This window comes from Taurulus bubalis (genome assembly GCF_910589615.1).
Source record: "Taurulus bubalis genome assembly, chromosome: 9".
Classification (NCBI taxonomy): domain Eukaryota; kingdom Metazoa; phylum Chordata; class Actinopteri; order Perciformes; family Cottidae; genus Taurulus; species Taurulus bubalis.
In genome coordinates, this window is record NC_136597.1 from 16,223,305 (window position 1) to 16,239,110 (window position 15,806).

Consider the following 15,806-nt stretch of genomic DNA (forward strand, 5'->3'; position numbering starts at 1 on the left):
ATTCTCAATTCTTACCATGCACATGCCTCATAATTTGAGTCAGATTCCTGAGGTATGAAGGTCAAATATTTTAGGTGCAGGTGCTCCATTGAAGATGGGCAGCATTCTTCTTGTGCCAAGTTTTTTCAACAGTACAAGTAGCTGCTGTTAAATGAAAGGATCAGTCATCTCTTTGACTATAAGGACCTGTAATAATACTCCTGCAGGCCAGGAATGGGGCAAAACTTGTTTTGTCTCATATTGTTTCATAGAAATCCTCACGATTGGACACATTTTTTCTCCAGATGCATTAGTCAAAGTTGAGATTTAGATGTAAAGTTTACAGAGAAGCATCTGTGGCATAATGCAAGCAGCTGCAAGTTATTGAGAGAAAACAAGCTGAACTTTGGTGTAAAAATACCAAAAATAAAGGCTTCCAGCACTGCAAACACAAATGTGGGAAGAAGTCATAATGGAGGAATATTTGTGGCCTGGGCAGGACTCCACCCAGAATGTTTGTTTGTGTTCCCCCTCTACGGATGGAGACACACAGAAAGGCAAGAATGCCAGCCATATCTGAAGCTGCTCAGTCAGCTTAGCCTAAAAGAGGGGAGGAGAGAAAGCATTCAGGGGGAACTGTCATGATTCATTTCAGACTCAAGCGGGATGCTATGCTAGAAATATTGTGTAAAATTAAATTCTCCAAAAGGCCAGACATGTCATAGCAGGAATACTGAAACAGAAAAGTCAATCTCTCTGACATTCTGTAATACAAATCTGCCTCCAATTTAGGACAACAACACTTTTTGCACTTCTGTTGCGTTTATTTGTACACAGTAAAGGGCAAGAGGGAGAGGGGAGTAAATGATTGTTTACAGACAGCTTGAACTTCTCCCAGTTCCAGATTAGAGATTCCTTCCACAGCATCAGAGTTAGTCTTCCTTCAGGGATCAGAGGCTCTTGAAAGATCTATTTAAGATGTTGACTTAAATGCTCACCGTCCTTTGCTTTGTGCTTGTTGATATATCCTATTACAGCATAATACTTGTTGCTTGCTCCTCCACAGCTGCCCAGCATCTCGTTGATAGCTTTCTTTAAATATTTGCCTTCAATCTTTTGCTCCTCATGTCACAGGGCTAGAAGTTTCCGTGTTTGCACACAGAGGGAGAATCTTTCATATATGTGACCATATATGGGCTCTCTGGTGTTAGTGAGGTAGAGTAGACAGAGGAGAGGGCTAAGTTGCGGGGGCTTTTTGTGAGGTCCAAAGACGCACTCGATATTTCTTTCCATTCCACAAAGCTATAAAACTTCTTGGTATGCACCTCCAGCTCAGCCACTGTTACAGTCCTGCATGTCAGAACCCTCGGGTGCAGAGGAATTAAACAATGGCAAGAGGAGGAGGATGCTGGATTTATGGGAGTATGTTAGTTTACCTGTCTATATTTTTGTGATGACAAACTTCTCTTAATAAACAAAATCCATTTTAGCTCTCCTTGAGGGAGAATAGTCACCATCAAAACCTTAAAAAATTCAATATTTAGCAAACCAAAAAGTCCAGTTTCTAAATTTGAGGAAGAAAGTGAAGGTTTATATGAGCATATGAACTTGAAACCGCAAAATTACCATGGCTTAGCTGAAAAAAAAGCCATAATGTGGAGCGTGTGTGAGAATCTATGGTGATGAGACATTCCAGTGTGGTTTTGAGTGGCTGTTTGAAAGCTTGCGGGCTACGTTCACTATGACTGGGTCACCGTGGTCTTTCTGCAGCGAGGAATGCCACAGGAACCCGGAGCTCTGTGGCACCTGCATTCTTACACCAAAGCCTCTCTTCAGCCCCACGTTTGATCAACTGCGTGACCGTTTTCCAGTCCGGCTCAGACTCACCACACAGCGAGAGGGCTCGATACAAAAGTTGTGCAAAGTCAGTAATGAAACAACTGTCTGAGTGCAGGGACATGAGAATAAATAGACATCCATTTGGTGTGGTCTGGTTCATTCCTGTCCCCACATCCAAGGCCTCTGGGTCAGAGATAGCAATGTACAGTACGATAAGAGAGTAATTATGCTACGAGTCTGCCTGAAGAACACATCTCTCCCATCAGGGAGAGGAAGGCATTTTGAGATCATTTAGATAAGTTAACATACCAAATCCTTAACAGAAGAAATTGTCCTGAATTTAGGATCCTATGAGTAAAAGTACAGAAGTAATATCAGCTAACTTAACTTAAAGTATCAAGTAAAATTAGAAATCACCCCTTTAACTGATATATTAAATATGACATTATCAAATGTCATTAATTAGTACTTAGTAGTAGTTTACTGTAATAGCTGGTTGTGCTCGTTTCAACATCTTTATATACAGTTGTGTACTTTAGTCTAGTGGTTTTCAAGATAGGAGTTGAGCCTCCTCCTTTGGGTCCTGATTAATGCAATAAAAGTTCACATATTTGTATTCATTTATTTGACTTTTCTCCAATCCTTGCTTTTAAATAAAACTATCTGAGAAGTTTGGAAGGCTCTTTGGTGGGGTCACAAACTAAAATGGTTGAGCAATGCATTGTGTTTAATAAGCTTATCATTTCTTTGTATGTCAAATCTGAACTAAAACTAATAACTACAGCTGTGGGTATCTGAAATAAAGAGAGAATAAATAGCATAAAAATGAAAAAGTACCTTAAAATTATTCTTACGTACAGTATTTGAGTAAATGTATACACAGTTATTTTCCACCAGACAGTGAATACTGAAGAAAGGTAATCAGCAAAAAAAAAAGGCCAGACAAACTGTCCATGTAAGACATAATAGTATGGATAAAGTCACACTGAATAATTATGTTGACAGTTCCAACACCAAATCCTTTCTCAGAAACTGGCATCAGTGTTGAGAAAAATCTGCTGAGCAGTAAGTGAAGTGAGTGACTGTTTATTCAGCTTTAATACAGGGCGGGGAGGCTGCAGGATTGAGAGAAGAAAAAAAGAAAAAAGCGACTACTTTCTCTGCAGAAATGTGGCCTGTCATCTAACGAGGGTCAAGCAAAAGTTTCCTTATTAAGATGGAGGGCTTGAAGGGGCGAGGGTTACGTTTCACTCTCGACAGCTTAAATCCCAGCAACATCGCAGATCAGCTCCAGTCGGCAGCACAGTCTGAGATCGACGGTTCCCGCTCCAGCTCATTCCCACACTGTTTAAGACCAAGACACCAAGAGAAATCTGGGTAAATTACTGGGGAAAGAGCCTGACTTTGGAAGAGCGGGTGTTGGAGTCACACATATGTTTAATGGGTATTCCTGATGTTACTTGTGGAGTCGTCCAGAATTAGCACCCAGGGTTTGAGTCTCAGCTGTGACCCAATATAGCCCTGCTGTCGTTGCTGACTGAGAAATACTGCCTTCCTTACATGAAGGCTAAAGGAGCTGCTGTGCCGTCATGGGAGAAATGGACAGCGAATGCTGTCACTCAGCAGTAGGTGGGCAGAATGTGACCCCAACTAACTCACATACTTCACATAAAAGCACCACTCACCTGTTATCTCATGGAAGCGGGTGAATTATGTTAGTACATGAACGCCAGAATGTGGGACAATTCCTGCAATTTAACACTCAAACTATCACTTCTTTAACATTTAGCTGAGTAGTAGCAAGACAAGTTTATTTGTATAGCACATTTCAACAACAAGGCGATTCAAAGTGCTTCACATAAAACCATTATAAGCATCACAACATAATGCAGAAGAAAACAAGAAAAAAAAATAATTAAGAACATTCTGGATTTAAAGGAGCAGTATATGAACCAACCATGTTTATCATGTTACAAATAAAACATGGTTTTCATCCAATCTAATCCACCTCAGTTTGTCTCAGGACACTTCCATAATCTGTCAAATAGGAAAAAGCCAATCAACCATTTAGGGCAATATTATATATTACCTCTTGGCTTCTAACTCTGAAATCACAGCACATAGACAATTGCCATGTCCTAAGTTCGGAAAGCGCTGAAGTCATCTCTACAGATAGTTCCCTAGTCTTATTAAATCAAAGGGTGTTCAGTGGATAAGAAGTGGAGCCAATACGTTTGGAGAAACATGCTGATGACCTAAAATAGTCATGTGCTCCAGACCTGAGTAAATGGCTCTCTTACATCCATCAGCTGCTGTCCTCCAGGTTTATGTTAGGAAGGCCTGCTTCTCAGCGCAGCAGAGAGGTGGTATGTGAATATGAATAAACCTCAGGCATCTTTTTTACACAATGACCTTTGGTAAAACCAAGCCACTGTCATATTCATTTTCTTCAACCTTTTCAGAGCATTTCATTACCAAACCAGTGTGAGTATGTTTACATAAAGTCCATACAGTGCATGTGTACATACACAGGCTGCATCCTTGAAACATGAAGGGCCTCAGAGTCTTGTTGAGGATACTTGGAAAAAGAAAAAAGCTACCATCTTCATTTACAAAACATGTATCACTGAACTCTTTTAAGACTGGCCTAAAAACCTTTTTATTCAGGAAGGCATTCTTTATTGTGTTAATTCATTTTCAGCTATTAATTTTTTATTATGGGTTGCTTTAACTATGTTTTTATTTGTTTTACTATATATTTGCTTTGTGGCACTCTGAGATTCTTTTGAAAGAAAAGTGCGTTAAAATGAAATGCATTATTATTGTTATTATGATTATTATTATTATTATTATTAAACATTAAGAAAAAGACAGCTGGGTAGAAGGTTTTTGCTACTTTTTCTCTGCAGTTTGTTCAGTGGCTTCTATACTTCTCTCTGCCATACGGCTTTGGGTCTGGACTATGTGAAACTTCCTGACAAAATGGACCAAAGCCAAACATTAATTACAGCTATTTACTGATGAACAATGCTGGTTTCCACTGTTTTATCAGCTTGGGCAAGCTGGAAGTTTCTTGGCTTGACATGCACACCGCTAGACCCCTTCCTTTACTACTGTGAACTTTCAAAAAAAATCTTGCCGCAGGCACGCTTGAAATAGACCAACGTTTATAACTCAACCTTTATATTCATGATAAAGTGAAGAAAGAAAGTAAGACACTGTGAGATTGAGATAATGTCTGTTAAAGAAATGAACGTTTAAGTAGCATGCTTTGGTCAACTGGCCCAGCCCAAAACCTAAAGCCTTTCCCAATGTGCATTTTTCCCAAACCTCACTTCCTCTTCCATCATTTTCTCTACAAGTGGAGAAAACTGGCTTAGGAGAGAGACTGTTAACCTTTCTCTGAGCTGCAAAAGACCAGGATACCTCTAAATCTGTTTTACATTTTAAGCCTGACCAAAACTGGGTTCCAAACAACAAATACACACATTTACAATGGTTTAGTCTGGTAATATAACTGCTGTAAGTAATTCCCCAAAAGGCAAATCAAGAAACTGATTAAAAGTAATCTTCACTGCTATAACTGGCCACATAGCTTCCCAGAGTGACAACTCTCAATTTCACGATGCTGTTCTTAGCACACGCTTTGACTCCATTCCTTCACAGTAACACTTCCGAACCTACGGTAACTTGCCTTTTATTTACACTGGAAAATATCTAAACATATGGATTTAATTAACCCATATAAACCAAGTGCATTTGCTGTTGCTCTGCCATTAGTTATTTAACATACTGTAAATTAGTGCTGAAAGAGGAGAGTTGACCCAGTGTCATTGGGTTTAGCCATGCGTTAACATGGCTTCATTTTAGAGAACTTGAGTGCGGAACAAGCCTGAACCTAAGTGGCTGCCAATCTGTGGGGATTAGGAATGACACCTGCAGTGGCTGCAAAACACACCTTTCAACACATATAAGACATTAAGGGTGCCAAAGATGTACACTGTTGTTGCAAAGGATAACTGTTCGTGTCATCAGACTTCTGGGAACTAGACGTGCCAAAAGTCTGTGGAGTTGAGGAAGTTTATTATATCTGCCACGGTGTCAGGCAACAAATCAGGCATCAAACCTTGAGCCAACAAAGAGCATCGGGAGTCCACACCTTCCATGCACATGAAAATGACATGTAACAGGAAGTCTTGCTAATGCCAACCGATAGAAAAACAAAGTAGGTGCTTGGGAAACATATATAGGCGAATAGATTGAGTGCATGAGAAATCCTAATCCCAAACTATTCTTTATTTTCATTTCAACCATTATGCTGAGCACGGTGCTTCTTCTGCCAAATGGATTTGGATCAGGAAAGTGCTATAAATGCAGGACACTTGTGGAAAACTTGATTATAGCTATAACAGAGTGGTTTACTAATCAGTCTGAAATCATGAAGTTCAGGACAATAAGAGGACGAACTCGACCAGCTCGTGTCTCTGCTTCACATCATTCATCTATTGAGGTTTTGATAGCTTCACACAAATGTCAAACTTAACCAGACAAACATCCTCCTGGTCCTGAGGCCTGAAGGGAGAGCGAGGGTGAGCAGTAGATGGGCACTCCCAGTTAAACACATGGCTTCAGTTTCCCCTCTCCACTGTGTGGCCTGGCCTTGCATGAGACCGAAACACTCAAACAACCAAATATGGTGTTCATTAGGACAACTCAGTGTGTTAGCAGCCACCTCTAACCATCCTTTGCACACTCTTCCATTGTATACACTGCTGACACAGAAAGAGGATCAGCTTCAGAGTGAAATAAGTTTGTATCACCTGAGCTAAAAAAGGCCAAGACAAGGTACACATCGGAGTTATCGTCAGTAGTCAGCATGAGGCTACTTCTAAACAGCCCTCAGGTTTGAGCTGTGTAACTGTGAAACCCGATTGCAAAATGGATGTGAACTCTCATTCATGACCAAAACATCTAAATGGGAATCACTGCATACTTCAAGGTCTGGTCTGTGAAGCAGGAGGGAAAAAAAGCACATCCACTATGTCCATATTTGGTCTGGCTAACATTGCCAATCCTTCCACTAGAACATATTTCTCCAAACATCCACTGATCCCTCTGACTGAACTGTGAAGTATAATGCTGACATCTGCTGGAAAGAATGCAGTATTACTTTTATATAAGACTTATTTTTTGCCAAATTACATACATTGATGTGAAAAAGGACAAAATAATCTTAATGGCGCTGGTTGTTTGAAACTCTTTATTTGTGGTGAATACAAAAAATACTTTTGTGACCAGATAAATATTATACATACAGCATTAAATCATACAACTAATGCAGTCTGTTAAAGAAAGCACAACACCTATACATAACAGAGCTAGTAACTTTTTCTAATTTCCGTTTATACTCGGACAAATCAGTTAGACAATATATTTCAGGGTAATTCTTACATTTAATGATTGTTTTTATAGTGGTTAGACAATGAAACAAGGAAGTTATTAAGCCCAACATTTAAGAGAGACTTGGCATAATGATTTCAACAATTTCTTGACTTCAAACACAAATTGCCACATGCTCATGGAATGCAGTCTAGTGTCAGTCTTCCAACACGGTTTCTAAATCCTAAGGTATCCACAGATGCCCTTTTCTATCAGCATTTTAATATTGTAGGCAAGTCGGCCACCAGCCAAGGCATTGTATTGTATGGCAAAGGACTAAGTGACAGTTTAAGACCCCGATAGGAATTAGACTGGCATAATGTTCTGATCCAGAGAGGACAAGGCTCAGGCTCCCACTCAGCCTGATCTTCAGCTGCTCGCAGGGCAGACTCAAGTAAGGCACTAGTGCACAATGCAGTCCAGACACTTGCATGGACACACTGAGGAGATGAACTGCTTCAAATTTCCAATATATTATAAATGAATATACTATAGAGAAAAAAAGCATTTAATAAGTTTCCTCAATCAGGGCTTGAAGCTATTTCCTTCTAGTTTGTAAGAAGAATGTCCTACATCTAATATAATGAAAGCTTTACATCGTTGTCTTCAGTGCGTGTGTTTATGAGCAACTTCAGTGCATGATGTATGCTCCCTTCATTCAAGAGCCCAAAGCCAAATATCATTGCACATAAACAATCTTACAACCAATAAAAGCGCAGACTCTCATTATTATCACGCCAGGATATTCAGTGTAATGTATTGCTATAGACAGTCGGTCTAAAGTGAAAATGCCTTAACCATGACAGGGCAGTGACTGGTGGAGAATACTATCTGTGTGTGTAGAGTACAGTACAGTGGGTACCCGAACAACATCTGGCCAGTGTCAATATGAGAGGAATAAAACATGAAGACAAGAGAGAACAAACATGACAAGTAATGTAAACATATATTCCTTACACAGCTCCGTATTTATGAGGGATAAATCGATAGGGTTACATGGAGTGACATGATGTTCAAGCAGCATGACATATTTGGTCACATATAGTCCAGATTCTCTAAATAACACCTGTCTGCTCTTTTAGAAAAATCTGCCAAAAATAATTATCTTTATAGCTAGTGTTGGCCAATGGTCTGTCATCTTTTATTTGCTCCAATCAGAAACCCTCATTGTTTGGCATCAAGCTGGACAACATAGTTTAATCTGAATTATTTCATCTCTAAACTTTTTCTAGTTCAACAGCAAACCCCAAATTCACATTGTTATTAGTAAAATATAAGTGCCTCTCCAAGATATACTACTCTATTGGTTAGTCGCTTCATTGAAGTGTAGAGACATTATGGTGCATGCAAGCCAGTGGTGAAATGAGGCATCCCCCCTCCTGCCTTTTTTATTAACCCATTGAGGTTTTTACATTTACAATACAAGCTATGGACCCTTAGGTTTCGTTCTGCCAGTTGCAGGGATATTATTAGTTAATTAATATTTTCTCTAAACCTTCATCAATTATAGGACATTCAGTGATTATAGAGGATTTCTGCATTTGCAACATCTTCGATTGGTGATTGTAACAGTCGATAATGCTCTTGATGCAGCAACACTCACAAAGCAATGATACGTTTCTCATACAACTTTATCATACTGCCTCCACCTGCTTATAGAATAACCATGTCCATATTGAACTCTGAATGCCAATGCCGTTCACTGAGAAATACATACAAACGTCACGCACACACACACTCACACAAATACACGACAGAGCACAGGCACTTGTTTTTCTCACCAAACAGGCCTGTTTCAAGTGCTTTATATTCCTCGGTAGTATGAGATCAAAGCAGCCGATCATAGATCGGCAACGTCTCCCCATGACAAGAGGGTGTCATCAGCGTGGCTCACACCCCATCTGCCAATCAGCCCTCATCCTCCCTCAGCTCGCTGGGCAGGAACTTGTACTGCTGCTGTCGGATCTGAGCCAGCTTTTTCCGGGCTTCCTCCAGCTCTCGCTCCTTCCTCAGCATCTCCTCCTGAGCCGCAATGATCTGAGGAGGATGGGAACAGCTGACAGGAAAATGTGCCTTCTACTCATCATAATCCTATTCCTGTGGATAGCTTGATATGGAAAAGTAACAGCTGCACAGTACTCAGCTCACACTCTGCAGCTTCAAACAACCCATTGGAGACAATACAGCATCTTATTTATACAAAAAATAAATACAAAATAAATAAAATGTCCTTGAAATTTAGGTGGACACAATTGGGAATGATGCTTGGAGAAAGAAGCATGTAATCATTGCAGCAGAAAGGTAAATTAATGACAACCTTTGGACTGCATTGTACTATATTGTTGAATAATACTCCATGTTGTATGACTCCACCAACCAGTTAAGTCAAAAATGTAATCACTTTATTTTTCAATTTTTTTTATCCTATTAGACATTGATTGGAAATTGGTATATGGTTATGGGCAAAAACATGTTTTGTAAGGTCACAGTGACCATTGAGCATCAAATTCTGATCAGTTACATTTTGAGACCAAGTAGATCTTTATGCCAAATTCCTCCCAGGCATTCCTGAGATATAAAGATTACAGAAGGGCATAGTCAATAATAATGCCTATAACTCTATTATCATTTGGGCCATTTCAATAAATAAAAAAGATACCTAACAGTAATTGGTCAGACTCAGTCTAAAGCGGTTAGGGAGCAAAGCTCCCACAGTGCGACAATTATCAGAAATCAATGAGACAGTGAGCCTTACTGATGCCCAGCTGGTCTGCACCACCAACTGAAACAGGAACTCAATCAATCAAGATGAAAAGTAAAGCTTCCTGGGGCACCCTGGAGCTATTTTAAATTTGAGATAAAATGGAAGCCAGTTTTCAAGAGATGTGATATTTTGCAGCTGTGAGTTTGTGGGTGTCTGGTAAACAGCTTTGAAATGAAGCTGATGGGCTGTTTATCCTCAAACTCATCACGGTTTCAGAAAAAAAGGCACATCAGCGAGAGTGAAAAGGGCAAACTACACAGGAATGATTTCTCTTCCAGGTCTAACATACAGTCAACATTTTTACAGATTTTGTCTTACCTGAGCTATGCCTCCAACGAATTTGGTCTTTACCACCACGCTGTCATCTTCAGTCTTGTCAAATGCTGCTTTTCCAGCCTTCACCAGGTTGTCTGAAGCTCGCTTCACTGCGTTCCCGGCAGCCTTCAAACAGATCATCTCAAAGTTAGCACGTAACACAACATAACATGCACATAAATCTGCATGCGATTGCCATGGGCGAGTTCAGGCTGCGTTTCAGTGTTACCTGTAGTCTCTTCATGGCTTCGGAATCCTGGTCAGCCTTCACCTTGCAGGCCACCAGCAGCTGAGCTGTGGAGGCTGCAACCTGTTTGGCTGAAGAGATGAGCTTCTCCTCGCTGGCGTGGCCCTGCACCGAGGCGTTAGCTGCCTCACACAGGCTACTAGTGGCTGCGGCTACCATACGCGCCTACAGCAAGCAACACAGGTTTTTTGGTTGGGCTACATTTTGTTTTAATCAGGGTAACATTAAACAAATGTAGACAGTGATTTGCAAATGTGTTAAAGGGAACTTACAGCTGATATGAGACCCTGTGACCACTGACCATCGTCCACTGCATTTGCTAGATTGGATCCGACCTGAGGTAGACATTGGGTAAAAGCCATGTTGTGTATCTTGTCTTAACTTATTAGTAATATACAGAATCTTGTTGAGAGTCCGGGTATGTGTGTAGACTTACCTTGCCTTGTGCCACCAGTTCTCTCTGAGCTGCTGATGCAGATTTAACAAGAGCGCTAGTCGCTGCAGCGATGGACTTTGCTGCTTCTAATATCTGCTCCTCAAAATCCAGCGTCTCATCTGCCTGCTGAAAGTTAAACCACATATTAATTTAGACTTACAACAATAGTATGCTACAATAATAATAGAGTATTAGCACTGTCTCAACTAGGGCCGTAACCTGGATTTTTATAAATACTAAAATCATGAGTCATGATCACAAAAAACAAAGATTAAAATGTTTTTATAGCTGTTGAACTTTACATTTTACTCCCCAATATGATGGTCTAATTTCTGTTTCAAAGCCTTTTCTACACTGCCAGGAATAAACCTCCGGAGGGGAAATATTGATTCACAGAGTAATATTTTCCTAAAAGAAGTATAATTTGCGTTCAGAGAATATTAAAAGTGGTCTTCAAAATATCCATTGAGTACAACATTATTATTGTAATATGTAGCCCATTCCAGCTTCCTAAAGCTCACAAAAAACTGAGTGCATGAACTCAGTGTCTTCAATGATAGCTACTGCCTATAATAATACAAAATATTATAACCTCTAATGTTCAACTGTATCTCTCACAATCAGCACAATCAAACATGATGTCCCATTTCTCAAACCCGAACTAAACACCGTTATGACGATCCCAGTGCATCAGTTCAGAGACAGCCAACACATCTCTGCATCAGCAGTCAGCAGCATGTGATTGACCACAGACCTCCAGAAACACACCAGGCACACGTGGCTGGAGACATGGCGGGACACTGTAGGAATATGTTTAATATATAGTTGGACTGAATAACAACCTAATATATCAAACATATCAGACAGAGCCCTGCAGAGAAGGCTTCCAGGTATACAACGGCTCAGAAAGGGATGGGGAGGCAGGACAAGGGAGCATGCTGGGAGCAGAAGAGCCCTCCTTTACTTAAAGTGTGCGAGGGACACAAGGACCCAGAGGAGGAGGAGTAAAGAGGAGGAAGAAGGAGAATACAAGCTAGTTCAGACAAATAACATCCATTTCAATCTAAGGATCTAAGGGGCTAGTTTACAGACGTTAGAGTGTTTTAATGCCTCTACGAATTGTGATATTTGTTTGCTCTGTCTTGGAAAAAATAAAAGGAAGAACATTATCATAATAAAAAAAAATGCTTTCAGACTACTTGTGGACAACTTGAATTAGCTTTAAGGTAGGAATCACTCTGAGCAATAATCATGAGTGCACAGTGTAGGAAAACAAGGCAAATATATTAGCGAGTTTCTGCAAATAGGCGATAGGCTGTACACAAATCTAACTGTCCTCACATGTAATATAATCCAGTGGTACTCTCCCGTTAAATGTTGTAGAGTTTATTTAATGTGAGATCACTAGAGGGAGACACTGACAACTAAAACGAGGTAAAGCTTTTACCTCAAAGGTCCTCATAAATGTATTCTGTAGCTGTGGTATTATAGTATGAGACAGAGCGCTATGAGGGCTTTATTAAAAGTGGGCTAGCCTAAATATGCGTCAATATATATCATATGTGCAGAGGGATGAACTGACCATCACTGTGTAAAGGAAGAGGTAAAGAAAAGGGGGAGAGCACTACAGGCACAGAAGGAAGAGAAATGGGATCCAACTATCCAGTCTCCAGAGACAAATAAACAAATAACACAGTCATGCATATCACACACCACAAACACGACCTTGTATTGCATACACAACAATATCAAATGTATGTCACTATCCAAGGACACGATCACTACCATCTACCAGGGGGATGAATAACAGGCTAAAAGACAGTCTCCCTCAGTTTAGTTTAGAAATTAGGAACACTGCAATACAATAAAGGAAATGCGTTCAATAAGACAGAGGTCTTCTCTTTCGGAAAGAGTCACAACAGTTCATCACACATTTGAACTCTTTCCAACATAAGCTTAAGGAACTATGAGTGTAATTGCATCTCCTGGCAACACAACTCAAAATAATGTCCAGAAGTGCCTTTGGAAAAAGTTTTCTGAGCAGGTATGTGAGCTCAGCAGACCAGCTGTCTGAGTCAACATGGTAAGAAGAAACGTTTTGTTCTCCGTTAATGACATTGAGATAGCTAATCAGTCAGAAAAACATGACTCCACTTCAAAGTCATGTCACCTTTTCCTACCTTTGGCTCACATCGACTTCCTGCTGATTAATGGCAAAAAGCTGTGCGTGGGTTTTGTGGGTGGAAAGGGTTGAGGGGGGCATTTATACCTTGGGCTTGGCTCTGGGTTTCAGCTGCTCTAGTTTCTTGGCTGCAGCTTCAATGGACGCTGCGGCTCCAAGGAGCTCAGTCTCAGCGATGACAGTGGGGTCCTCGGGGTCTACACACTCGGAGCCTGAAAGGAGCCGACACATACCAAGATGTTGGTTTTCATATAAATACACACGAGTACAAAGGACCTCATACAAAAATATTTTCATATTCTTATCTTGTGCAACGTCACATATTCAGAAAAAGCTCTTAACATCACTTCCTGCAATGGGGGGGGGGTTAAACAATGTAAGATGTTCAGATTGATATTGTAGTCTTATACAATAGCATCAAAAGAAATATATTAGCTTATAAATCAAACAGGATAATGTCAACATATTTATGAACTGTAATTTATATATATATATAGTAATGTACAGTATTCAGTTATGAAATATACAATCCATTAGTGAGAAACTTCGACTTGTCTGCAGGCTGCACACCACTTTGTGCAAATTGTGCTCATATCTAAGAGGAATTTCAAAATACGAAAAAATTGGTGAATGCAGCAAGTTCTCCTACATTACTCATACAACCCACTTCAGAATAAATCTGTTTGTACAAGTGGTCCTTGCATGAGGCCCACATCATTCTGATGATAATATCTTATTTTATGCAACAGGAGGTCAAAATGATGCTTCAATAACAACTCATTCACACAATCCAGACCTACATACATGCTAAATCTCCAGCTAATTCCGCTGCAGAAAATGAGCTCTATACACGCCAGCGAATTGTTTGCAGTGTGACAGTAATGCCTCAAAGTTAAACAAGATAAAATAAAAGTTAGAAGAAATGCACATTTGATGGATCATTGTCTTTTTATTGTTTTTTAAGTGCCCATAAAATGGAGCTGTTTGGGAACAGCTTGGTAAAGCAGATGGAACGATGTTTTCATAGATTATGTTGAGCTCTGGGGAAATCTGTTCCGCACCCCCACACCCAAGCCATCTACTCCGCTACCCCCTTCTGACTCTATGAAAGGTGATCTGGAGGAACAAAACACACCATATCCCACTTACCTCCATCTGCGGCAGCAATGGAAGAGAGGGAAAGAGCACATGGGACATTAGAGAGGTGAAGTGGATAGCCCCGCTGGGTCTCAGGCTATATGCTGAAATCAAATTCTCCTCCAAACACAATCTATTACTCCCATCAGAGGCAGCAGTGCAGCTTCTATAGGAAACACTCGGTGCCATAACGATCTACAGAGCTTCATTTAAACGTAACTCTATGGTGCGATTTCAATATTAATTTTCATGACCTATCTTTATTACAGACGCAGACAGGTTTTGGGACTTGACTCAATAACACCATCATATCATTCATGCACAAGAGGATTAGGACTCCTTTGACTAATCTTCCACTTCTCCACAGTCCTGTCATGTTTTTGGTTTCGTTTTACATTTTATGAAATTTACTTGCTTCCTCATGGAAATCATTTTGCTTCAAACTGACAGTATTTTGCAATTACAGCTTTTCTTAGTTTTACACAGCGGTGGCTATAATGTCTCAATTTTAAATCTAAATCAGCCGCCAACCATTTTTAGACAGCACACACGCTTCTGTAAAATGATGTCTCCTAATGAAATACTATTATATTGTTTTATAGTACCATAAGCACTTGGAATACTAAATATACATAAATGTCACATGCCAATGGTCCATTTAAATCGGTCACAAAATGAGGTCACCAGTAACTAAAGGTTGCCAAACCTGACTTTTGTTTGTGTGCATTGTGTAGGAGTGTGTGACAGTGTGTGTGGCCTCACCTTTCATGGCCTCAGCTGTCTGGACGAGCTCTGTCACACATGCCGCCACATGCTTTGAGTGTAAGGCCAGCTGCTGCTTCTGCTCGGTCATGGGCATGGGCCTGTGCAGCACCTGAGGATACAAAAGCCCACCAACACAAGAACAAGAGGTAAAAGTAAATGTATTGTAAAAGTGAGAGAGAGTGCTATGATGATTAACATTCACACGGCTGCCAGGGATAGCTGACAAAAAAGCATGTACAACTGTTCTGTAACATTTAGACAATTTATGTAAAAACTAATGTGGCAACACTAATAATTAACTTGAATATAGCAACAGCCCACTCTTTACTTTTAGTGGCTAATATCCAGCCAGAATCAACACGATGTACGCCTAACTAATTATTAGATAGTTAATTAATTAAATGAATACCTTGATTAACATGTTTTACATCTCAACACACTTGTCTTAACATAACGCACGGGAAATGTTATTATGGAAAAAGCTTTTTGCAGATTTTTATGCAGATTTATTCAAAAGGTGCTCAGAATTTAAATCAGATCCTCCGTAAAGGTATTTCTAAGATGAATGTTGCTCCAGACGTGTGTGATGTGGGCATAAAGCAAATTTAATTCTTCAGTTTTGTTATTCCTTTGTGAAAGCTGGTAATCATTCATGAGACCTTCTTTCAAGGATAAGGCTGGCATTATTATATAGTTTTCTTAC

General features: G+C 40.0%; 1 protein-coding gene across 1 annotated transcript in view; it reads right to left on the reverse strand.

Moving 5' to 3' along the window:
• Window positions 1–8,693: 8,693 nt before the first annotated feature.
• The window catches only part of tln2b (talin 2b), a 45,948-nt gene continuing 38,835 nt past the window's right edge, over window positions 8,694–15,806 (reverse strand). Inside the window, exons 50-56 of the mRNA XM_079224293.1 lie at window positions 15,101–15,212; window positions 13,289–13,413; window positions 11,020–11,145; window positions 10,856–10,918; window positions 10,566–10,748; window positions 10,340–10,462; window positions 8,694–9,294 (exon numbers count right to left, since the gene is read on the reverse strand). Of these exons, the coding sequence (XP_079080419.1) occupies window positions 9,166–9,294; window positions 10,340–10,462; window positions 10,566–10,748; window positions 10,856–10,918; window positions 11,020–11,145; window positions 13,289–13,413; window positions 15,101–15,212 (861 nt within the window). The 3' untranslated portion in view covers window positions 8,694–9,165. The remainder of the gene's footprint in view (window positions 9,295–10,339; window positions 10,463–10,565; window positions 10,749–10,855; window positions 10,919–11,019; window positions 11,146–13,288; window positions 13,414–15,100; window positions 15,213–15,806) is intronic.